Source organism: Glycine soja, chromosome 20 (genome assembly GCF_004193775.1).
Source record: "Glycine soja cultivar W05 chromosome 20, ASM419377v2, whole genome shotgun sequence".
Taxonomy (NCBI): domain Eukaryota; kingdom Viridiplantae; phylum Streptophyta; class Magnoliopsida; order Fabales; family Fabaceae; genus Glycine; species Glycine soja.
Genome location: NC_041021.1, coordinates 26,725,205 through 26,747,116, shown reverse-complemented (window position 1 = coordinate 26,747,116; position 21,912 = coordinate 26,725,205). Strand labels below are relative to the sequence as shown.

At 37.6% G+C, this 21,912-nt stretch overlaps 2 protein-coding genes and 1 non-coding gene across 3 annotated transcripts; 1 reads left to right on the top strand and 2 right to left on the bottom strand.

The window, feature by feature from the left end:
- On the bottom strand, nucleotides 1-14,271 carry LOC114401936 (protein DNA-DAMAGE INDUCIBLE 1-like). Its single transcript, XM_028364508.1, has 7 exons — nucleotides 14,072-14,271; nucleotides 13,766-13,906; nucleotides 3,591-3,692; nucleotides 2,756-2,812; nucleotides 2,183-2,232; nucleotides 263-381; nucleotides 1-81 (listed from the first exon to the last, which is right to left on the bottom strand). The coding sequence occupies exons 1-7, from the start codon at nucleotides 14,269-14,271 to the stop codon at nucleotides 1-3; spliced, it is 750 nt and encodes a 249-aa protein (XP_028220309.1).
- On the bottom strand, nucleotides 6,299-6,405 carry LOC114404009. The gene has a single exon (XR_003664771.1). It is a non-coding gene; the product is annotated as a small nucleolar RNA R71 (small nucleolar RNA).
- A 1,444-nt stretch (nucleotides 14,272-15,715) lies between the features above and the next one.
- Nucleotides 15,716-17,308, top strand: LOC114401935 (protein MAIN-LIKE 1-like). Its single transcript, XM_028364507.1, has 5 exons — nucleotides 15,716-16,063; nucleotides 16,177-16,383; nucleotides 16,672-16,836; nucleotides 16,943-17,107; nucleotides 17,180-17,308. Exons 1-5 carry the CDS (start codon nucleotides 15,716-15,718, stop codon nucleotides 17,306-17,308), a joined length of 1,014 nt encoding a protein of 337 aa, XP_028220308.1.
- Nucleotides 17,309-21,912: the final 4,604 nt, after the last annotated feature.

Sequence of the window (21,912 nt, the reverse complement as noted above, 5' to 3'; positions counted from 1 at the left end):
TTAAGGTGTGGCAACGGTGCAACGAGCCCACGATTGCTTCTTTTGTGCTTTAACATCCAAAGGATCAGCATAAAGAAAAGCCTAGCAAAAAGATGTCAAATAAATTTTGAAGCAAAGTATATTAACAGAGTGACAACAAAGTACAAGGAAAAAAAATGAAGAACTCCAAAGGATTAGAAGGCAAGGCATCTTGTCGTGATACAATTGAACTCAAACTCTTGACAAATGTAAAGAAACAATAATGATCATACAACTTACATACAAGCTCTTCTTCTTTCTGACACTTTAATTCATCTCTTTGATGATGACGCAATCGTAAAACTTCCTGCAATTTGTTCAAATCATTCCCTAAAATAGCTTGTTCCAACTCTGGATCACTCTGTATGTTCCATTATAAATATGATTATAATATAGCCAAGCACAAAAGAAAAGAACCAATATATAAGCAAGCATAGAAAGTTATTATAATTATAAGTTCAAAAATATTTGGTGTTCAAAGTCGACTATGAGAAGGCGTATGATTCAATTAGTTGGGATTTTCTGGTATACATGCTTAGGAGGATGGGGTTCTATCCAAAATGGATTTTACTTGGGTTGAAGGATGTCTCAGATCAGCTTTTGTCTCCATATTGATTAATGGGAACCCTTCTGCTGCATTTATCACACAAAAGGGACTTAGACAAGGGTATCCATTAGCCCCCCTTTTGTTCAATATTGTGGTTGAGGGATTAATGAGTCTAATGAGAGAAACTCTGGAAAAAAATCAGTTTAAGTGACTCTTGGTTGGAAGAAACTTGGTGGAAATTAGTATCTTCCAGTATGCAGATGATACCATTTTCTTTGGCGATGCTGAGGAGTTTTGAGATGGCTTTAGGCCTAAAAATAAATTTTTCAAAAAGCCAGTATGGGGGGGATTGGAATGTCAATGGAGTGGATGAAGGATGTTGCCTCATACCTTAACTGCAGCTTACTGTCTGTACCATTTACCTACTTGGGTATCCACATCGGGGCAAACCCAAAAGAGAGTGTGACTTGGGATCCTATTGTTAAAAAATGTAAGTGTAGGTTGACAAAGTGGAAATAAAAGCAACTATCATTTGGGGGAAGGGTGACTTTGATAAAGTCAGTCCTGAACTCAATTCCTGTCTATTTTTTTATTCAGGATCCCAAAGAAGGTGGTACTCAAGCTGGTGAAACTAGAATGATGTTTCCTGTGGGAAGGAGATACGAACATAAGAAGATTGCGTGGGTAAGCTAGGAATCAGCATGTCTGTCGAAGGAAAAAGGTGGTTTGGGAATTAGAGATTTGACCAAGTTTAACCAAGCTCTTCTTGGTAAATGGAAGTGGAATCTGTTTCATCATCACGGAGAGCTATAGGCTAGAGTACTAGAGTCAAAATATGGAGGATGGAGGAACCTGGATGAGTACAGAAGGGTTTCAACAACATCTGCATAGTGGTCTGATCTCAATTTTGTTTGCTGCAATAGGAAAACTGGTTCAAATCAGGAATAAAATGGAGTGTAGGTTCTGGTTCCATGGTTAGGTTTTGGGAAGAAGGGAGAAGGGAGGTTGCTTGATGGGATCCCTATAATGGTAAAATACCCTAGACTTTACTCTATCTCGAACAAAAAAAAACCAGTACATTTAGCAGATGGGAAGTAGTTCACATGGAACATGGGAGTAGTGCCTGCAGTGGAGGTTACTTTTTGAGGATGAGATACCTATGGGGGCTTGTGTTTTTGGAGGAAATCCAACATCTCAACATAAACGAGCAGCAACAAGACGGGTGGGTGTGGCTAAGCGAATCAACTGAGGTATATACTGTAAGCAGTGCCTATCAACTGCTTGACAGGGAATCAAGAGATGAGAACATAGATGGGGTATTTCAAGACGTATGGAAGCTAAAAATACCAAGTAAAGCTGCGTTTTTCGCTTGGAGATTAATACATGTAGACTGCCCACTAAATCTAATTTGTCTAGAAGGAATGTGGACATCACTAACAAATTATGCCCATTCTGTAGGGAAAAGGATGAGGAGGCAGTCCATCTATTCTTCAGCTGCCACAAAATTATGTCGCTCTGGTGGGAATCCTTATCTTGGATAAACATGGTGGGTTTCGCAGAATCCAAGACAACACTTCATGCAACAATCATTCTGAAATACCATTTTTGGTATCAAATCATAGAGATGGCTCATTTGGTGGGTGTCCCTAACATGGTGCGTACGGAATCATAGAAACAGAGTGGTCTTTTCAAACGACAGCTTCAACACCAACAAGCTGATGGAGGACGTTATATTTTTCTGCTGGACTTGACCGAGGAACCTTGAGAAAGGATTTGATACACCTTTTAACTTTTGGTCAAGCAATATCAGAGAAGGTTTCTTTTTGTAATTAGGGGGAACTAAGTTCAAGTGCTGGGATGATCTACGTAACCTATACAGTCAGAGTTTTGGTTTCTTAATTCATGATGAGTTGTTCTGTATTAGGGAACCAAATCTCCACATTGGGTGATTGATGCTTTTTAATATAGTAGTAACACTAGTAATGCTTCCATATTAATAAATATTTCTATTTTTGCGGATAAAAAAAAAGTTCAAAACTGTCTAAAATATATCAAATAAAATTAAACTACATTTACACGTAAACTGCTAATCGATAGGGAAGTTCAATAATTTTATTTTATTAAGCATAAGAATAGCACATCATGTGCAAACATCATATCTTGATAAAGATTAAGTAATAAAACAAACATAACTTACCTGAAAGAGCTGACCCATCAGTATTTAAGCTCAAATCATTGGTAGATCCATTGAAATAATTCAAATTTATTACAAAAAGTATATTAAGATATCAATACTTTATATTTCAATGAAACAAGTTGATATAAAATATAAAACAGTTAAAGTCCACAGACACACGTCATGTGTTAATAACCCAGCAATCCTATAGCATGCAATTGCTTATCTCTCCGTTCTTTTACTCTTTGTACATTTAATTATTCATACCATACCACAAGAATGCTAAGCAAATGGGAGAAATATATGAAATTATGGAAATAGTGTCTGATCTCAAAGACTGGTAAGTCTCCTTTCAAATGATACCCACTACGCATCTTCCAGAATTCCAATACCTCATTCCCAAAAGTATCACTTGATTTTCTTAGCCCCTAACTTTTACAAATGGCACTCAATTTAGATAATTTATTCAACAAGGCAGTAGTGAGTAAAACTTTAGGAGTATGGAGTAAGTTGAGCTACAACCCATATTTTGTCCTATCACGGTACGAAAATTATCACAGACTCAACAAACTATATATCACATGTGAAATCAACTTATTAAGCCAACATAAGTACACAATCATAGTCAAGACACAAAGAATTTCACAGTTATTTAAATTCTAAATTTCTATCATGTATCAGTCCACTTAACACCTAAGAACAACTAGACCATGTGCATGCATAATAACTAACACCGTAGTACTTTTGGATGGCAGCATAAATGGGATGGCACGATTTTCAGGTTTTCAAATAGAGGGTCCCCAACTTATCTCATAACAGTGCAATTTAACATAAATTGAAAGGTCACACCTAGAAGCAGCGGCACTAGCACCAGCACTAGATACCATCATCAACAAATCATCATCCTTAACACCAAGAGCACTCAACTTCTCAGAATTCCTAACTTGCTTCCTGATGTGCCATCATTTTCTTCTATTTTCTAAACCCTTTTTGCACCATTTTAATTACTGATTGGTCTTAATTTTCAATTAATTAGGCAGTTTTATTATTTGGTCTCATTTAGCTAATTTGATGTTTTTAATCTAATTTCAGGAATTAATGAAACATTGGGCTTAATCCGGATTTTGGTTGTGGACTTGAAGAGGGCAAATAAAGCAGCGCTTACCTTAGTTAATTTTTAATTAGGAAATTTCGCAATTTTATTTTATGTGGTTTAGTGTTTATTTCGTTTTGGGCCAGAGTATTGTAATAGGACCCAGCGACTTTGAGTGACTCTTTTTAAATAGCAGCCTTGGGATTCGTGCAAGGCATTCTATTATGCCATTCATTATTCAAAGCTTTGTTTAGGGTTTTAAGTTCTTTCTATTCTAATGCTATTGTTTTCGTTCTTAATGAAATTTCCCATTCCCTGCTTCTAATTACAATTTCGTTCTTGTTTCTTCTTCTACTTTCATTTACGTTTCTGTTTTCATTTTCGTTTCTGTCTCATTTACGTTTCTGTTATTTAGGTTTCTGCTTCATGTTTCATTTACGTTTTCTGTTTGAATCTATGGAAGGCTAATTATTCTGGTGTTGTTTCCTTCTGAGGAAGAAGTCCAACTCTCTTTGAGGTTTCGTTTATAATGTGGTTCCCTGGCAGTTTTCCCTTCACCAGTTAACCCAAATTCGTGAACATTAATCAATGCACACTTCGTGTTTGATTAATTGCCTCTGAGCCTAACTTGCGTTCATGCTTAATGGACGAAGGGCTAACTGGTGTATGTGGTGCCTAATCACGTATTGACAACCCTAGGTTGATTTTCGCTTAGTAAATTGAAATAGGGTTGGATTAAGTGGTTACTGTTAGGAACGAATTCTCCATAACCCAGGATAAGAGAATGGCTTCTGAATTAGAGGAAACAACCCATTTTTAATATTATTAGTTTCGTATTCCAGTTTACTTGTTCTGCTCCTTAAATCACAAAACAAACAAACCCCCCCCCCCCAATCGTTACTGTTACTGCAAGTATATTATGAACATTTGGTTTATCATTGCTCGTTGGGAAACGACATAGGATCACTTCCTAGTTACTGCATTATCATGTTTATTTGATTCGGGTACGGCCTCGATCAAATTTGGCGCCATTGCCGGGGAGCAGTGTCCAAAGGTTCATAATAGCTAGCTAGTGTTGTGTGTTTAATTCCTTCGTGTTTTATGTTTAATTGTTAGTATTGTGTTAGTATGTGTGTTAGTGTTGTTTAGTGTCCTGGTATTTTGTTTAGTGTGTGTTCTGTTTCAGTTTTCCTATTAAGCGCTTTCCCTGTTTCAGTTTTGGGTGTTTTGCTGTGAATAGTGTTTTGCGACGGACTTAGCGACCACTTTTGCTTGCGGTAAAACAGAGTAGTAGTAGAAATCAAGTAGAGACGGATTTTAGTGAGCACCCATGTTGAATTATTTGAGATTTTTTGTTTTAGTAGCTAGAGTTGTTTGTGGTAACTTCTTTTAATCTATATTTTGTGGGAAAAATAGCTAGAGCCTTTAGTTTGGTCAGATTTGAAAGTTCCAAAAAAGTAGCAAATTTTGTGTTTGTCGAAACTTCAAACGGCCATAACTTTTGCTCCGGTTATCAGAATCGCAATTATTATATATGTATTTGGGGTAGAAAAAAATTTCCTATGCCATGGCAGCTCGCCATAGGCCGGCTGAGGTCTCCATCGTCCAAAAATAGTGATTCTGTCAAAAAAATTTTATTTTTCAAGTTTTATTCACTTATTTTTCTTAACCTACCATTTTTAGCTTCCATAGTTAGACTTTGAATTTTTGCCTGAAATATTTTGTGCTATCTTCTCATCATTTTATAAGGTTGCTCACAAAATTTCAAGTCATTTGGATATCATTTGAAGGTAGCTGTAGTTCAAACCTGCACCTTTATTTACATGACAAAGCAACTAGTTGTGCATGCTGAATGTAGTATATGACTAGAGGCAATCCATCTGACTTACAACCCTTTGATCCTGAGATAGATAGGACATTTCATAGATTAGTTAGGCATCATTTTATACCTTTTGATCATCCTGAGCATTCCATTACTGGTGAATCTGTGCATTCTGTTATTGGTGATTTTGAACATCCTGATTTTGAGCATTACAATTTCGAGCATTCTGATTTTGAGCATTTTGATTTTGAACATTCTGAGAACATGGCACAACCTCCACCCCGTGAGAGGACTCTAAGGGAAATGGTTGCACCTGATTTCACCTACAAAATCTTGTGCATCCAATACTCTGATGAGGATGTCCCATATGTTCTTAAAACTGGACTGATTCATTTGCTTCCAAAGTTTCATGGCCTTGCAGGTGAGGACCCGCACAAACATTTGAAGGAATTTCATATTGTCTGCTCCACCATGAAACCCCCAGATGTCCAAGAGGATCATATATTTCTGAAGGCTTTTCCTCATTCTTTAGAGGGAGTGGCAAAGGATTGGCTGTATTACCTTGCTCCAAGGTCCATCACAAGTTGGGATGAACTGAAGAGAGTATTCTTAGAAAAAATTTTCCCTGCTTCTAGGACCACAACCATCAGGAAGGATATCTCAGGTATTAGACAACTCAGTGGAGAGAGCCTGCATGAATACTGGGAGAGATTTAAAAAACTATGTGCCAGTTGCCCTCACCATCAGATTTCAGAGCAGCTGCTTCTCCAATATTTTTATGAAGGACTCAATAATATGGAGAGAAGTATGATAGATGCTGCCAGTGGTGGAGCCCTTGGAGACATGACTCCTGCTGAAGCCAAAAATTTAATTGAGAAGATGGCTTCCAACTCCCAGCAGTTTAGCGCCAGAAATGATGCTATAGTCATTAGAGGAGTGCATGAGGTAGCTACAAACTCAGCTGCATCATCTGAAACTAAGAAGCTTGAAGGCAAACTAGATGCATTGGTTAACTTGGTAACCCAGCTGGCCTTGAACCAGAAATCTGTACCTGTTGCAAGGGTCTGTGGTTTGTGCTCCTCTACTGACCACCATACAGACCTTTGCCCTTCCATGCAGCAACCTGGAGCAATTGAGCAGCCCGAAGCTTATGCTGCTAATATTTACAATAGACCTCCCCAACCTCAGCAGCAAAATCAACCACAGCAGAACAATTATGACCTCTCCAGCAACAGATACAACCCTGGATGGAGGAATCACCCTAATCTCAGATGGTCTAGCCCTCAGCAACAACAACAATAGCCTGCTCCTTCCTTCCAAAATGCTGCTGGCCCAAGCAGACCATACATTCCTCCACCAATCCAACAACAGCAACAGCCCCAGAAACAGCCAACAGTTGAGGCTCCTCCACAACCTTCCCTTGAAGAACTTGTGAGGCAAATGACTATGTAGAACATGCAGTTTCAACAAGAGACCAGAGCCTCCATTCAGAGCTTAACCAATTAGATGGGATAATTGGCTACACAATTGAATCAACAACAGTCCGAGAATTATGACAAGCTGCCTTCCCAAGCTGTCCAAAATCCCAAAAATGTCAGTGTCATTTCATTGAGGTCGGGAAAGCAGTGTCAAGGACCTCAAACCGTAACACCTTCCTCATCTGCAAATGAACCTGCCAAACTTCACTCTACTCCAGAAAGAGGTAACGACAAAAATTTACCTAACAATTTTTGTGCAGGTGAATCTTCCACTGGTAATTCTGATTTGCAGAAGCAACACATTCCTCTCCTTCCATTCCCTCCAAGAGTAGTTTCCAACAAAAAATGGAAGAGGCAGAGAAAGAAATCTTGGAAACATTTAGAAAAGTAGAGGTAAACATACCTCTGCTGGATGCAATAAAGCAAATTCCAAGATATGCCAAATTCTTGAAGGAGTTGTGCACTAATAAGAGGAAGCTTAAAGGAAGTGAATGAATTAGCTTGGGCAGAAATGTCTTTGCACTGATTGGTAAATCTGTTCCCCAAATTCATGAAAAATGTAAAGATCCAGGTACATTCAGCATACCTTGTATTATAGGGAATAGTAAGTTTGACAATGCCATGCTAGATTTAGGAGCTTCTGTTAGTGTTATGCCTCTGTCTATTTTTAATTCTCTATCTCTAGGTCCCTTGCAGTCAACTGATGTGGTAATTCATTTAGCTAATAGAAGTGTTGCCTACCTTGTTGGTTTCATAGAAGATGTCTTAGTTAGAGTTGGTGAACTGATTTTCCCTGTTGATTTTTATATTTTGAATATGGAAGATGGATTTTCTCAAGGATCAGTTCCCATCATTCTAGGCAGACCCTTTATGAAAAATGCTAGAACTATGATAGATGTTTATGCAGGCACACTATCCATGGAGTTTGGTGATATAACTGTTCATTTTAATATTCTGGATGCTATGAAATACCCATCTGAAGATCTTTCTGTATTTCGTGCTGAAATAATTGACCATGTTGTTGATGAATACATGACTGATCTTTACTCTAATCTGCATACCTCTCACTCTTCATGCATTGAGTCTGAAATTGTACTTGATCATATGTCTGAATTTGATGCTGAAAGTGAATCTGAAAGTGATATTGATTGCATGTCTGGTGGTGGTGTTTTACCTCTTGAGATTGATTTTATAGAGTCAGATAGGACTAACCATGTTTCAGGAAGTACACATACCTCTGACTTTCTTTATGAGGTACAGGCTGAGAAACCATCTCCTTCTACCACTACCCAGCCAACCACACCAGAATTGAAGCCTCTGCCATCAAATTTTAAATATGCTTACTTGGATGATAGCAAAAGTTTTCCAGTGATTATATCTGCCTCCCTTACTAATGAGCAAGAGGAGAAGTTGTTGTCTATTCTCAAGAAGCATAAGAAGGCTATAGGCTGGACCCTGTCGGACATTCCTGGTATTAGCTCATCCACATGTATGCATCGAATAAATTTAGAGGATGGAGCTAAACCAGTAAGACAGCCACAGAGAAGACTCAACCCGGTGATTCTTGATGTAGTGAAGAAGGAGATAACCAAGTTTTTGCAAGTTGGAATCATTTATCCTATCTCCGACAACCAATGGGTAAGTCCCGTCCAGGTAGTCCCGAAGAAGACCGGCCTCACAGTGATAAAAAATGAGAAGGAGGAGCTGATTCCTACTCGGGTGCAGAACAGTTGGAGAGTCTACATTGACTATAGGAGGCTGAACCAAGTTACCAAAAAGGACCATTTTCCCCTGCCATTCATTGACCAGATGCTTGAGCGCTTGGCAGGTAAATCTCACTACTGTTTCCTTGATGGTTTTTCTGGTTATATGCAAATTACTATTGCTCCTGAGGATCAGGAAAAGACCACATTCACATGCCCCTTCGGCACTTTTGCCTATAGGAGGATGCCTTTCGGCCTGTGCAATGCCCCTGGTACCTTCCAGCGGTGCATGATTAGTATTTTCAGTGACTTCTTAGAAAATTGCATAGAGGTGTTCATGGATGATTTCACTGTGTATGGATCCTCTTTTGATGGTTGTCTGGATAGTTTGGAAAAAGTTTTGAATAGATGCATTGAAACTAACCTTGTTCTAAATTTTGAAAAATGTCATTTTATGGTTGAGCAAGGTATAGTTTTAGGCCACATTATTTCCAATAAGGGTATTGAAGTAGATCCTGCAAAAATTTCTGTTATTTCACAATTGCCTTACCCCTCTTGTGTGCGAGAGGTGCGATCTTTTCTTGGTCATGCAGGATTCTACAGGCGCTTTATAAGGGATTTTAGCAAAGTAGCCCTTCCACTGTCCAACTTGTTGCAAAAGGAGGTGGAGTTTGACTTTAATGACAGATGCAAAGAGGCTTTTGATTGCCTCAAAAGAGCGCTGACTACCACCCCCATCATCTAGGCACCCGATTGGACAACCCCTTTTGAGCTTATGTGTGATGCATCAAATTATGCATTGGGGGTTGTCCTTGCTCAGAAAATTGATAAATTTCCCAAGGTGATATATTATGCTTTTAGGACTTTAGATGCTGCCCAAGCAAATTATACTACTACTGAGAAGGAGCTTCTAGCCATAGTTTTTGCTCTTGAAAAATTTCGATCTTATTTGCTTGGTACCTGCATCATTGTTTATACTGACCATGCAGCTCTAAAGTACTTGTTGAAGAAGGCTGATTCTAAGCCTAGGTTGATCCGATGGATGCTCTGGCTTCAAGAGTTTGACTTGGAGATCCGTGATAGGAGCGGAGCACAAAATTTAGTTGCTGATCATTTGAGTCGGATCGAACGTGTATCGGATGCGAATTCACCCATTCGGGATGATTTCCCGAATGATCATTTGTATATACTGTATAGTATTTCTGACTCTCTTTCTACTCCCTGGTTTGCTAACATTGTCAATTATTTGGTTGCTTCTGTTTTTCCTCCCTTAGCATCTAAGGCCCAAAAAGATAAAATTAAAAGTGATGCTAAGCATTTTATTTGGGATGACCCCTACTTGTGGAAATTGTGCAGTGATCAGGTCATTAGACGATGCATTCCAGATCATGAGACTGACTCAGTCCTGCAGTTCTGTCATTCTTCCGCACCGGGAGGTCATCTGGGTGTTCAAAGGACAGCTCGCAAAGTGCTTGATTATGGTTTTTATTGGCCCACCATCTTTAAAGATGCGTGGAAGATCTGCAGCACTTGTGAGCAGTGTCAGAGAGCATGAAATACACTTACATGGTGACAACAAATGCCTCAGCAACCTATGCTATTCTGTGAGGTGTTTGATGTCTGGGGTATAGATTTCATGGGCCCTTTTCCTGTCTCTTTTGGTTATGTTTACATTCTCCTTGTCGTTGACTATGTTTCAAAATGGGTGGAAGCCAAGCCCACTAGAACTAATGATGCTAAGGTTGTTGCATATTTTGTCAGGTCTAATCTGTTTTGCAGGTTTGGAGTACCTAAAGCAATTGTTAGTGATCAAGGAACCCATTTTTGCAACAGAACAATGCATGCCCTGCTTAAAAAGTACGGGGTGGTACACAAGGTATCCACACCATACCACCCCCAGACCAATGGACAGGCAAAAATTTCAAATAGGGAGATCAAGAGAATTTTAGAGAAGATTGTGCGGCCAAGCAGGAAAGATTGGAGTACCAGGCTTGATGATGCTCTCTGGGCACATCGGACTGCCTACAAAGCACCCATAGGAATGTCTCCTTATCGGGTTGTCTTTGGAAATGCATGTCATCTTCCAGTGGAAATTGAGCACAAAGCATACTGGGCAGTGAAGACTTGCAACTTCTCTATGGATCAAGCTGGTGAGGAAAGAAAGTTGCAACTGAGTGAGTTAGATGAAATCCGCCTAGAAGCCTACGAGAATGCCAAGTTCTACAAAGAAAAGACCAAGAAGTTCCATGATAGCATGATAGTTAAGAAGGACTTCATGGTTGGGCAAAAAGTGCTATTGTACAATTCTAGGCTTGGAATCATGAGTGGTAAGTTGAGGTCTAAGTGGATTGGTCCTTTTGTTGTTACTAATGTTTTTCCTTATGGTACAGTTGAGATCAAAAGCGACTCCACAAACAAGAGCTTCAAGGTCAACGGACATCGACTTAAGCCATTCCTCACGAACCCTTCTTTAGTGGACGTAGTGGAGGAAGAGACTTCCTTACTCCACCCTACTCTTCCTCCACCATGACTTAGGGAGTTCTTCTTTTCCTATCTCCTTCTTTGCTTTTATTACACTTGTCCAATTCTATTTGATGGTTTAATTGTTTTAATCTCTTAATTGTGCTACATTGAGGACAATGTGTTGTTTAAGTATGGGGGGGAGTGTTCTTTGGTTTTTGTTAGTTTTGTTGGTTTTGTTAATTTGTTAGTTGTGTTAATTTGTTAATGTTGGTTAGTTTCGTCGGATTTTTAGTTTAATATTTTGGGTCAATTCTGTGTGCATGTACGACTTTGCATGTTTTTCTTTGAATCATAGGATATGTTTAAGAAATGGGTAATTTTTTTGAAAATAAAAGTTTTTGACATTTTGTGACTTGAAATCTTTGATTCTCCTCTACATGTCATGATAGTTTTGAAAGCTCATTTTGAAAGTGATGAGTTTACCTTTGTGAGAATTTGAGCCATCCATCATCATAATCATTCGGTGTGTTTTGCCCCATTGATTGCGTGCACAATAGCCTTGGCTTGATTCTTGTTGATGCTTCCTAATTCACATGCATATTTGGATATGATTGAGGCAATTTTGTTCTTATAAGCTTCTAGCCAAATGGACTTACCTTGACTTAATTCCTTTGATAGCCCTTTTTAGCCTTGTTTCCCTTTCCTTGTTTTGAAGCTCACTACAAGCCTTAAGTGAAAAACCATGATATCACCATATCCTTAAGGAATTTTGGAGCTTTGGAATTGTTTTGGGAATAAGTGTGGGGTTTTTTTTGTTTCATTGGATAACATGTTTTGTTGGCCATGCTTCATGATATATTTTGAGTCATACTTGATATACATTGCATATTGGTTAAATGTTGGACATGCTGAATATGATGCTGTTTCTCAAAAGGCTACAGAGCAAAAAAAAAAAATCAAAAAAGAAAAAGAAAAACAGTAAAGTTGAGTGAATAAGAAAAGAATGATGAGACTCTTGGTTCTACTCTTTATGTTTAAATTTTATCTTTACTTCTTTTTATTTTCTTATGTTTTCTTAATATGCACTTATTCCCCATTGCTCCTCTATTCCTTTGGGATTCAACCACTTATTCCATATTTTTCCATACCTTGTCCTTGGTCCCATTACAACCTTAAAAGACCTTTTGATCCTCATGTGCTTGTGTTTATGGGTTGATTGTCAATTTTAGAATCTTGCCAAGTTTATGTGGTGTTTGTTTTCATGGGTGCTTTGAGGGTAAATAGTAGCCTAGACACTTGAGAGATAGAGTGTATATCTTGTGAGGCTTTATCTCTTTTCATTCTTGAGCTGATTAACTATTTTGCCATGATTGGGTTGCTTGGATGATTTTCATGAATGTCTTGACTTTTCGGATCTCCTTATGTTAGATGTTACCCATTCCTTTCATTCCTTGATGTTCATTGAGAAATATGTGAATGTTTTCGTTTGCCTCTCTTTGATATCCTTGGATTTTGTTCTTTGTTTCATTTTGCCCAGGAGTGCAAAAGGCTAAGTATGGGGGGTTTTGATGTGCCATCATTTTCTTCTATTTTCTAAACCCTTTTTGCACCATTTTAATTACTGATTGATATTAATTGTCAATTAATTAGGCAGTTTTATTATTTGGTCTCATTTAGCTAATTTGATGTTTTTAATCTAATTTCAGGAATTAATGAAACATTGGGCTTAATCCGGATTTTGGTTGTGGACTTGAAGAGGTCAAATAAAGCAGCGCTTACCTTAGTTAATTTTTAATTAGGAAATTTCGCAATTTTTTTATGTGGTTTAGTGTTTATTTCGTTTTGGGCCAGAGTATTGTAATAGGGCCCAGCGACTTTGAGTGACTCTTTTTAAATAGCAGCCTTGGGATTCATGCAAGGCATTCTGTTATGCCATTCATTATTCAGAGCTTTGTCTTTGAGGTTTCGTTTATAATGTGGTTCCCTGGCAGTTTTCCCTTCACCAGTTAACCCAAATTCGTGAACATTAATCAGTGCACGCTTCGTGTTCGATTAATTGCCTCTGAGCCTAACTTGCGTTCATGCTTAATGGAAGAATGGCTAACTGGTGTATGTGGTGCCTAATCACGTATTGACAACCCTAGGTTGGTTTTCGCTTAGTAAATTGAAATAGGGTTGGATTAAGTGGTTACTGTTAGGGACGAATTCTCCATAACCCAGGATAAGAGAATGACTTCTGAATTAGAGGAAACAACCCATTTTTAATATTATTAGTTTCGTATTCCAGTTTACTTGTTCTGCTCCTTAAATCACAAAACAAACAAACCCCCCCCCCCCAATCGTTACTGTTACTGCAAGTATATTATGAACATTTGGTTTATCATTGCTCGTTGGGAAACGACCTAGGATCACTTCCTAGTTATTGCATTATCATGTTTATTTGATTTGGGTACGGTCTCGATCACTTCCTGTTAAACAGAAGCTGTTGTTGTTGAAGAGCCACACTTGTCTTCTCATATGCACAGGTTAGCATCAAACAAACAAACACAATAAGAAATCCAATCACAAATAGATCAACGACATATATGATATCAAAACCCAGCATGCTGCATGGGCAAAATCAGCACATTAGAATATATCATGGAAAATGTCAATTCAGTCATAACAAGGATTAATTATACACAGAGAAAGCAGCAGAAGATAATCAGAGAGATTATGTAACAATTGAAATGATAGTGTGAGGTGGCATGTGGAAGCAAAAATTAAAAAACCTAGAGAGTATGAAAACAGAGTAAAGGGAGAAAGTGTAGGGGTCAACAATGAGGTGACTGACCGAAATGAAATCCGGAATGGAGCGGAGCGGGTTACGGCACTCCTCCGCCGTGGAGAGCGGCTCCAAACGGAGGTGACAACTGTGGCCGGAGAACCCGACCCGAAAAGCGAGCTCGTTGGTAGCTTGGATCGGATCCATTGGGGCGCCACTATTTGTGTGTGACTGCTCTGCTCACTCTCTTTTATATTATGCTTTTTGCTATGCAGACTCACTCGCTTCCGTTGTTGTCGTGCGTTTAAGGTTTTGATTTTCGCGGGTTTTGGGTGGACCGGTGAGAGAAGAAGGGTTAATGCCTTAATGGCATGGCTGTTGCTAGGTGCACCCAGTATTATTGCTGGTGCACCCAACACTTAAGTGGAAATGACATAAATACCCCTTCCTATTTTATTTAAAATTTGGGCACCCAACTTTTCTTCTTCCGCGCGCCTGTTTATCTCCTTCTTCCTTCTTCTTCCATGACCTTGCGACCTTACTTCTTCTTTTTTTTCTTCCACGACCTTGCGACCTTACTTCTTCTTCTTCTTCTTCCTCCTTCTACGCGACCTCGACTAGTGGCGTGGGTTGATTCTTCTTCTTCCTCCTTCTACGCGACCTCGACTGGTGGTGGTGCTGTTTACCTTGCGCGTTCTTCTTCTTTGTTCAGCTGTTAACCATTGTTGGTGACGTCGAGGTAAGCTCGTTCTCTTTTCTGCTCCATTTTTGGTATTGTAGTGTACTTTGTAGGGTTGTATTGATCTGCATAGGGATTTAGGTCTTCCGTAGGTGGTGTGGGTTAGGATTGATCCGCAATAATCTTTTTTAATTTTAAAAAGTTGATATTAGGTTATAATTAATGAAAAAGGGTTTTTAATAAGGGTTTAGGGTTACTTTCGAAGCTTTTAGCCTGAAGTATGATATTGTATAATGGTTGTTTAAGATATTGTTTTGAAATTTGGTTTTGAGGCTTTTTGGTTTGTATTGTATAATGCATGAAAGTATAATGTTTGTTTAAGATATTTTGGTTGGTATTGTTTTGAAGGTTTCAATGGTTTATTACTTTATTTATATCCTGTATGGTAGTGAATATGCAATTGAAAATAGGAACACAAACTATTAGGTTGTAGCTTTACTTTGAACACAAACTATTAAGTTTTGCTCAAAGTTTCTCCTACTTATGTGTTTGAAGCACTTAAATTTAGTCACTCATTAGAATCCCAAATAATGTTCAGAAACACACATTGAACTATATCTAAATAAGTATAGGGCAAATAAAACATTTTGGTCACTCACTCCTTCCTACTCGCCACCATATATTTAGACACTCCTCCAAACCCAACGATTCCATTACCAAGTCTTCTTCAAACTGGTCGATCATTCGAAAGTCCAAACCCAAACACAAATCACCAAATTTCTCGAACCTTCCCCTTCAATATAAAATCCCTATTTTCAAAATGTCTCCCAAACCAAACCAAATAAAATTTTCAAAACCATACACACACACACACATAAAATTTCTAAATTTCTCCTTGAGAAGGGAAAATGAAAAATACCCTTTGAAATTGTGTGGTTTAGTGATGGAATTTGTGGTAGACATTTGCATATCATGGTTAAGACTAGAGAATTAGGCCGTGCCTTAGGTATGGTTGTTGACAGAGGTTTGGGGAGAAGGGATCATGATTATTCTGACGGTGCTCCCCAGCGCCGAAGGCCGACCGCATTGGCACGCAGGCAACGGGTACCTGTCACTGTTGCCGATGATGCGCCTGCGGTACCTGCAGATGAGCCGATGGTAGATGTTGACGCACAGGACACCGATGCAGAGGCTAATGCACAGGACACTGGTGTAGAGGCTGCTACAGATGAGGCTAAGGAATTTCCTGGTGGACCCAAGGACCCATCAGTGCTTATGGAGTATGCTCAGCATGTTGCAGCCAGCGTATGGTCCGGAGAGGTATTTATAATATTCAATTTAAGTTATCTGTTAAGTATTATTTTTTATCGATTTTTTGGTTACTTTAAAATATTATTTTAATAAATTGTCTGTTCCTTTATACTTCAATTCAGGAACGGCCTAAGTTAAAGTTATCCTCCCATGGGAGGAAGGTGCATAAATTAGGCATGCATGTTCCTGCAATTGAGGAGATGGTTGTTGGGACAGGATTAAGTTCTTTGATCGCGTGTTCAATAGACACTGGCAATCGGGAACTTATATCCTCGTTTGTCGAGAGGTGGCACCGGGAGACAAGTACTTTCCATCTTCTAGTGGGGGAGGTATCCATCACGCTAGACGACGTCACATCTCTTCTTCATATGCTAATCGTTGGTGACTTCCACGCCTTCTAGCCTCTACACATCGACGAGGCGGTGTTGATGTTGGTTGAGTTATTGATGGTCTCACCAGAGGTAGCCATGGTCGAGACAGGACGTTGTACTGGACCATACGTATGCCTGTCTTGGCTACGAGACATTTATTAGCGCAGATGTCAGACCTAGCACTAGACAACTGCAGCTCGTGCTTATCTTCTGCATCTTTTGGGTTGCACTCTTTTTGCTAATAAGGGTGCAACCCATGTTGATTTTGTGTTCTTAGACGCCCTACGTGACCTCACTCAGACTAGGAGGTATGCATGGGGAGCTGCTGGCCTCGTCCACATGTACGATCACCTTAATGATGCCAGTATCAACACTAGCCGACAGGTTACTGGTTACATCACATTGTTACAGGTAATTAACATGTTTTTCATAATTTAATTACAAAAATGTTTTAATGAGGGTATTTTATTTCAGACGTTCATTTGAAATTTGTATGATTTTCATGTAACCTCTGTAGTGTTGGATATATGAGCACTTTCCGTCAGTTGCAGAGTGCAATGCTGATCTGGAGTACGACGAGGTGTCACCACGTGCGTGTCGGTGGATTGCCACAAAGAAAACTGTCAAGAAGATATCTACATCGATGTACAGGCAGCGCCTGGACCGTCTCAAGATTCCAAATGTCTGCTAGATGCCATATGCGAAGCACCGACTAGTCCAGGACTTTCATTCGATTTCATGTTTCTCAGGATAGCTCCGCTGGGGGCCTGTTGTTGTCAAATATAGACCGGAGAGGGTTATGCGCCAGTTTGGATATGTCCAGTGCATTCCTGCACACCCTGTCGATTCATGGGTGTCATTTGATGACATAGACGATAGGTGAACGCACTACTCAGACCATCTGGCACCAGCAGGTGACATATGTGTTGTGCAAGGTCAGTGTGCGCTCGACTACATCGACTGGTTCTTCGTGATATCACATCCATTCATGACTATGCCACAGACATCAGATCCTCCTCGAGATGCATCTGCGACGCAACCCAGACATATCCCTTAGGTGCCAAAGTCACGTATCCCTCAAGAGCCAACACCAGCATCGACACATGCGGATTCTGATGCAAACGAGCCCAGACATGCAGTGGTAAGTGTTACTATTTGGTTACATGTATGTCATTTACTTGAATTATTTTAATACTAATTTGTATAATTCGTTTGTTTTCAATTTAACAAGAAGCTTCCCATGCCATCGCCGAGATGTTGGAGCATCATCTCAGCCTAAATGAAGTCACGCCAGGCACATCGACACATGAGGTTATCCAAAAGTGCCTCAAGAGGATTGCCAGGGGTGTCACAGAAGACTGCAATATGTATGTCAGGTCTCGATGTAGGCGGCGCACGGATCAACCATAGTTTATTAACACCTTTCATATTATCAGTTTTGGACGATGTATTTGATTGAACATTTTGTATATTTTAAGTTATTTTGATTAGTAATATTAGTTTATAATATTAGTGTTAATGTTTACATGTTATTTTTCAATTATGTTTAAATTACTTGATCTGAAATTTATTCCAAATTCATTCAAAATTCGTCGAAATATTATGAATGGAAGTAATTAAATTAGAAATGTTATATTATTATTGCCTTAGTAAATTAGAAATGTCATTTAAAATTTAAAACATATCTACATTATTTATTATTAATTAATTACTTTAATGATAATCTGTTTTAATAAAGTTTAAATTTTAAAAAAATTCAGTTTCCTACGGATCAACTTGATCCGTAAAAGACTTACGGATCAAGTTGATCTATAAGTCTTTCACGGATCAAGTTGATCCGTAGAACACTCGTGGATCAAGTTGATCTACAAAAGAAAAAAACACAAGGGCACTTATGGGATTTTTAAAGGATGCTGGGTGCACCAGCAATAATGCTGGATGCACTTAGCAACACCCTAATGGCATTGAGGTGAATTGAAAGTGCCATGCAAGTAAAGTATTTTTTGTTTATTTTTTTCCTTATTTTTTAATAAAGGATTTTAACTTTTCAGGTTTTAATTTAATGAAAAGAAATAAGGATAAGAGAGAATGGATAAAAAGGAGATTTCATATACATTCTGATGGGAAGAAAAAAAAAATAAACTAAGAAATTCTTTATATTAATGTTATTTTAAATAACTTTGGTAGAGAGTTTAAAGATACTATTTTTTTCTAAATTGTAACTACACAAATTTGAGTACAATCCTATCGAGAAATGATAGGCCTAACAACTACTCTTTTGTATGTGTGAAAGACTTAATTTCAACATGTCATATGTGGTGATATATACAAAATCATTATGACGCTTAAGTTAGATTTAGTTATTTTTAGTTACAGGTTAAAAAAGGATCTTATTTTAATTGCAAAGAATATCTTGTTAACATATCTAAGTAATTTCCTCAATAGTGATTTCATTTCACCATGATTGCTTGATTATGTCCTACAACATTTTTGAGACATTCTAGGGTATATAGACACCTGAAAACAACATCATCTTGTCAATATGTTGTGGTTAGCGAGTGTTTGAGATGCATACTCTACTCTGATATTTGATTTCTAACATAACTGGTACATTAGAGAAAATGAGAAAGAGTTTTTTGTTTTTACTTTATTGTCTACGGAAAAAGTTTTATCAATCGAAGTCCACTCGTGATTTTGGAGGCTTTTCTTTTACATCTAAAAAATTCCTAAAATAAAAAAAAATAAGGATAGTTAAGTAATATTCATAATACCATTATTAATAATGAACTAACGATATTCAAATAATTATACTTATCAACAAAAAATTTAAATAATGAATATTGATTTATTCAAATTATATTTGTAGTAGTGAAAAAATCACCATAATGTAGAAATACGTGTTGGTTCTCATCCACCTTCTGTGACATATACTTGTCATTTCCTTCTATCAAATTCTCACAAGCATTCTATTTCCTTCTATCGGATTCTCCCAAACGTTACACTTTCTTTTATCGAATTCCCCTATGTATTGTGGTTTGCTTATATTGAATCCCCCATGCAGTGTCAGGTGCTACTATGGAATTGCCTTAAGAACTTGGCATATTCACTTCACCAGAAAATAATGTATGCCAACTTCCATCCGTGAATTCTAAACAAAAAATGGAAATATTTTCCATTTTGATATTTTTTGAATAACAAAATGGAAAGAAGTTTTTGTTTGCTTATTCATCAAATATGAAAACAAAAATCTGTTTCCCTTTTATAAATTACACTGCATAAACACGTTTAATTTTATTATTCAATAACAAATAATATGCAAAGGTGTTTCTGCTATACATATAATACAACGTAAACATGTGTGTTTGCTAGATCTGCAATAGGTTTTAAAAAATGAAAAAAGGTGTTACCAAGTTAAATGCAACTGAGGGTGTGGCATGCAATGACATGAAGAGCAACAATGAATATAACCAACACGAAGTTGTGGTAATGAAGTGAGCAAGACAATAGACATCTAATTAAGGGGAGGGGGGTCAAAGAGATGAGAACGAGCTTGAATGCAAAAGCAATGTGTGTATGTGTGTGTGTGCGTGCAACTAAGGATGTGAAGAAAGAAAGGGAGGGAAGAGTGTGAGTAACAGGGTGAAGGGCAGATTGAATATTTTACACTTGTTTTTAAATGCTTGGGGGCAGGGTATATGTGTACATTTTTATAAAATCAATTATGTTTGTTGTTATTAATGCAATGATTAAGACTATTTAATGTAAAATTGTATAAAACTAGTTGTGTTTATTATTATTATTATTATTATTATTATTTAAAATAAAATTTAATTTTAATTTCACGTGTAAAAATAAACATATTTTTTAAACAATATTATTTATCAGAAGTTAAACATTTTAAATAATTACAAAGAAAGAAGAAAAAAATTTGGCCAATAGATCCCTAGGGGCTAGGAGCTTGGGTGGTGCACTTAGCAATAGGAGGTCTACCATTTCAGAATGGAAGATAATAATGGCCCACGACCCACGAAGAATTCAAGCCAGTTTAATTATGGTTTGGCGTCCAATTCTTCAGAAGCCTCCTAAGAACCCGAACCTCACGCTTCTCCCTCTATAAACCTCTGCACCCTTACCACTCTCGACTTTTTCAAAATGCAACTATCATCGTGTCGTTCACCGATAAAGTTCTTTCTGATTCCCCTCCATCTTTTGATAAAGCTACTTGTCGTTCATCCGTTGGTTATGGTGAAGCTCAAATCTCATCGTCTCTAATCGATCTGTAGAGAACGATTTCGTTGATTTCAATTTTTTTTCTTCCATTGTTTTGTGAAATTTTCGTTGAGAATTGGACTCCTTCTCGCGCAGCTTTGAAATTCATGGTTCAATTGTTGTCTATATTTATTTCCAGAAGCTTCAATGTTTTTCATTTTTATTTTCAATTTAGGTTGAATGATCGGAGAGTTTTTGGAACTAATTTTGATTTATTTTTATAGTTCATTTTGAGTTGTGGAGAGATTTAAGAATTGTGTGTGTGTGTTAATGTGTTTTGTGATGTTCGATGGAACAGAATTGGTGTTGGAGCGGATGTTAGAAGTTAAAAGCAGTTGAATTTGAAACTACAATTTAAAATTTCAAATTACTATTTACATATTCAATTGTATTTCGAAGCCTTGTTCCGAGCATATATTGGCAATTCGTGATCAAGTTATGAACATTGAATAATTAATTTCTTCATATATTTTTTGACGTACGTGGTGGTTGGTGGATATTGGTAACTAGACTTTGGTCAACACATATGTAAAGTTCAATAATGATGTTTATTTGTATCATCATAATGTTGAGGTATGTGTAGAAAAAAGTAACATAAAGTAAGAATTTTAAACTAACCTAATGCTATTGTAGATTGTTGGATGGTATTGGTGTGATTGTCATCAATGTGTTGTTGTTGTAATGAAAGAGAGGTTGCACAATAAAAAGAGATGAATGAGTTGATTACATTTGTGGATACAGTTAGTGATCATTTAATAATCATAAGTACAACGATGGTACTATATACAACAATATGCACATGAAAAGTAGACATTTTAAATCAATATACTTTAGTGGTAGTGATATAATTAAATATTGACATGTTGAAAATGAAATCAAAGGAAAATGTAGTAGGTTGAGAATGTAGGACTTGTAACTATAACAATTTGGGAAGCATACCTGTTTATAAGTTTGCAAATACTTCTTTGTATACTACATTAATGTTAGTATTTCTTGCAATGCCTTGATTATCACAAATAAGAATATGTAGTTCTTTTTTACTTTGCACTAGTGAAAGTGCAACATATAGTTGGCCATGACAAAATACTGGCTTTGGAAAATACAAACCAACATGTGCTAAGGACTGTCCTTGAGACTTGCTTATGGTCATTGCAAATGAAACCATGAATGGAAATTGGCTTCTAATTAGTTTGAATGGTCATGGAGAATCATAAGGAG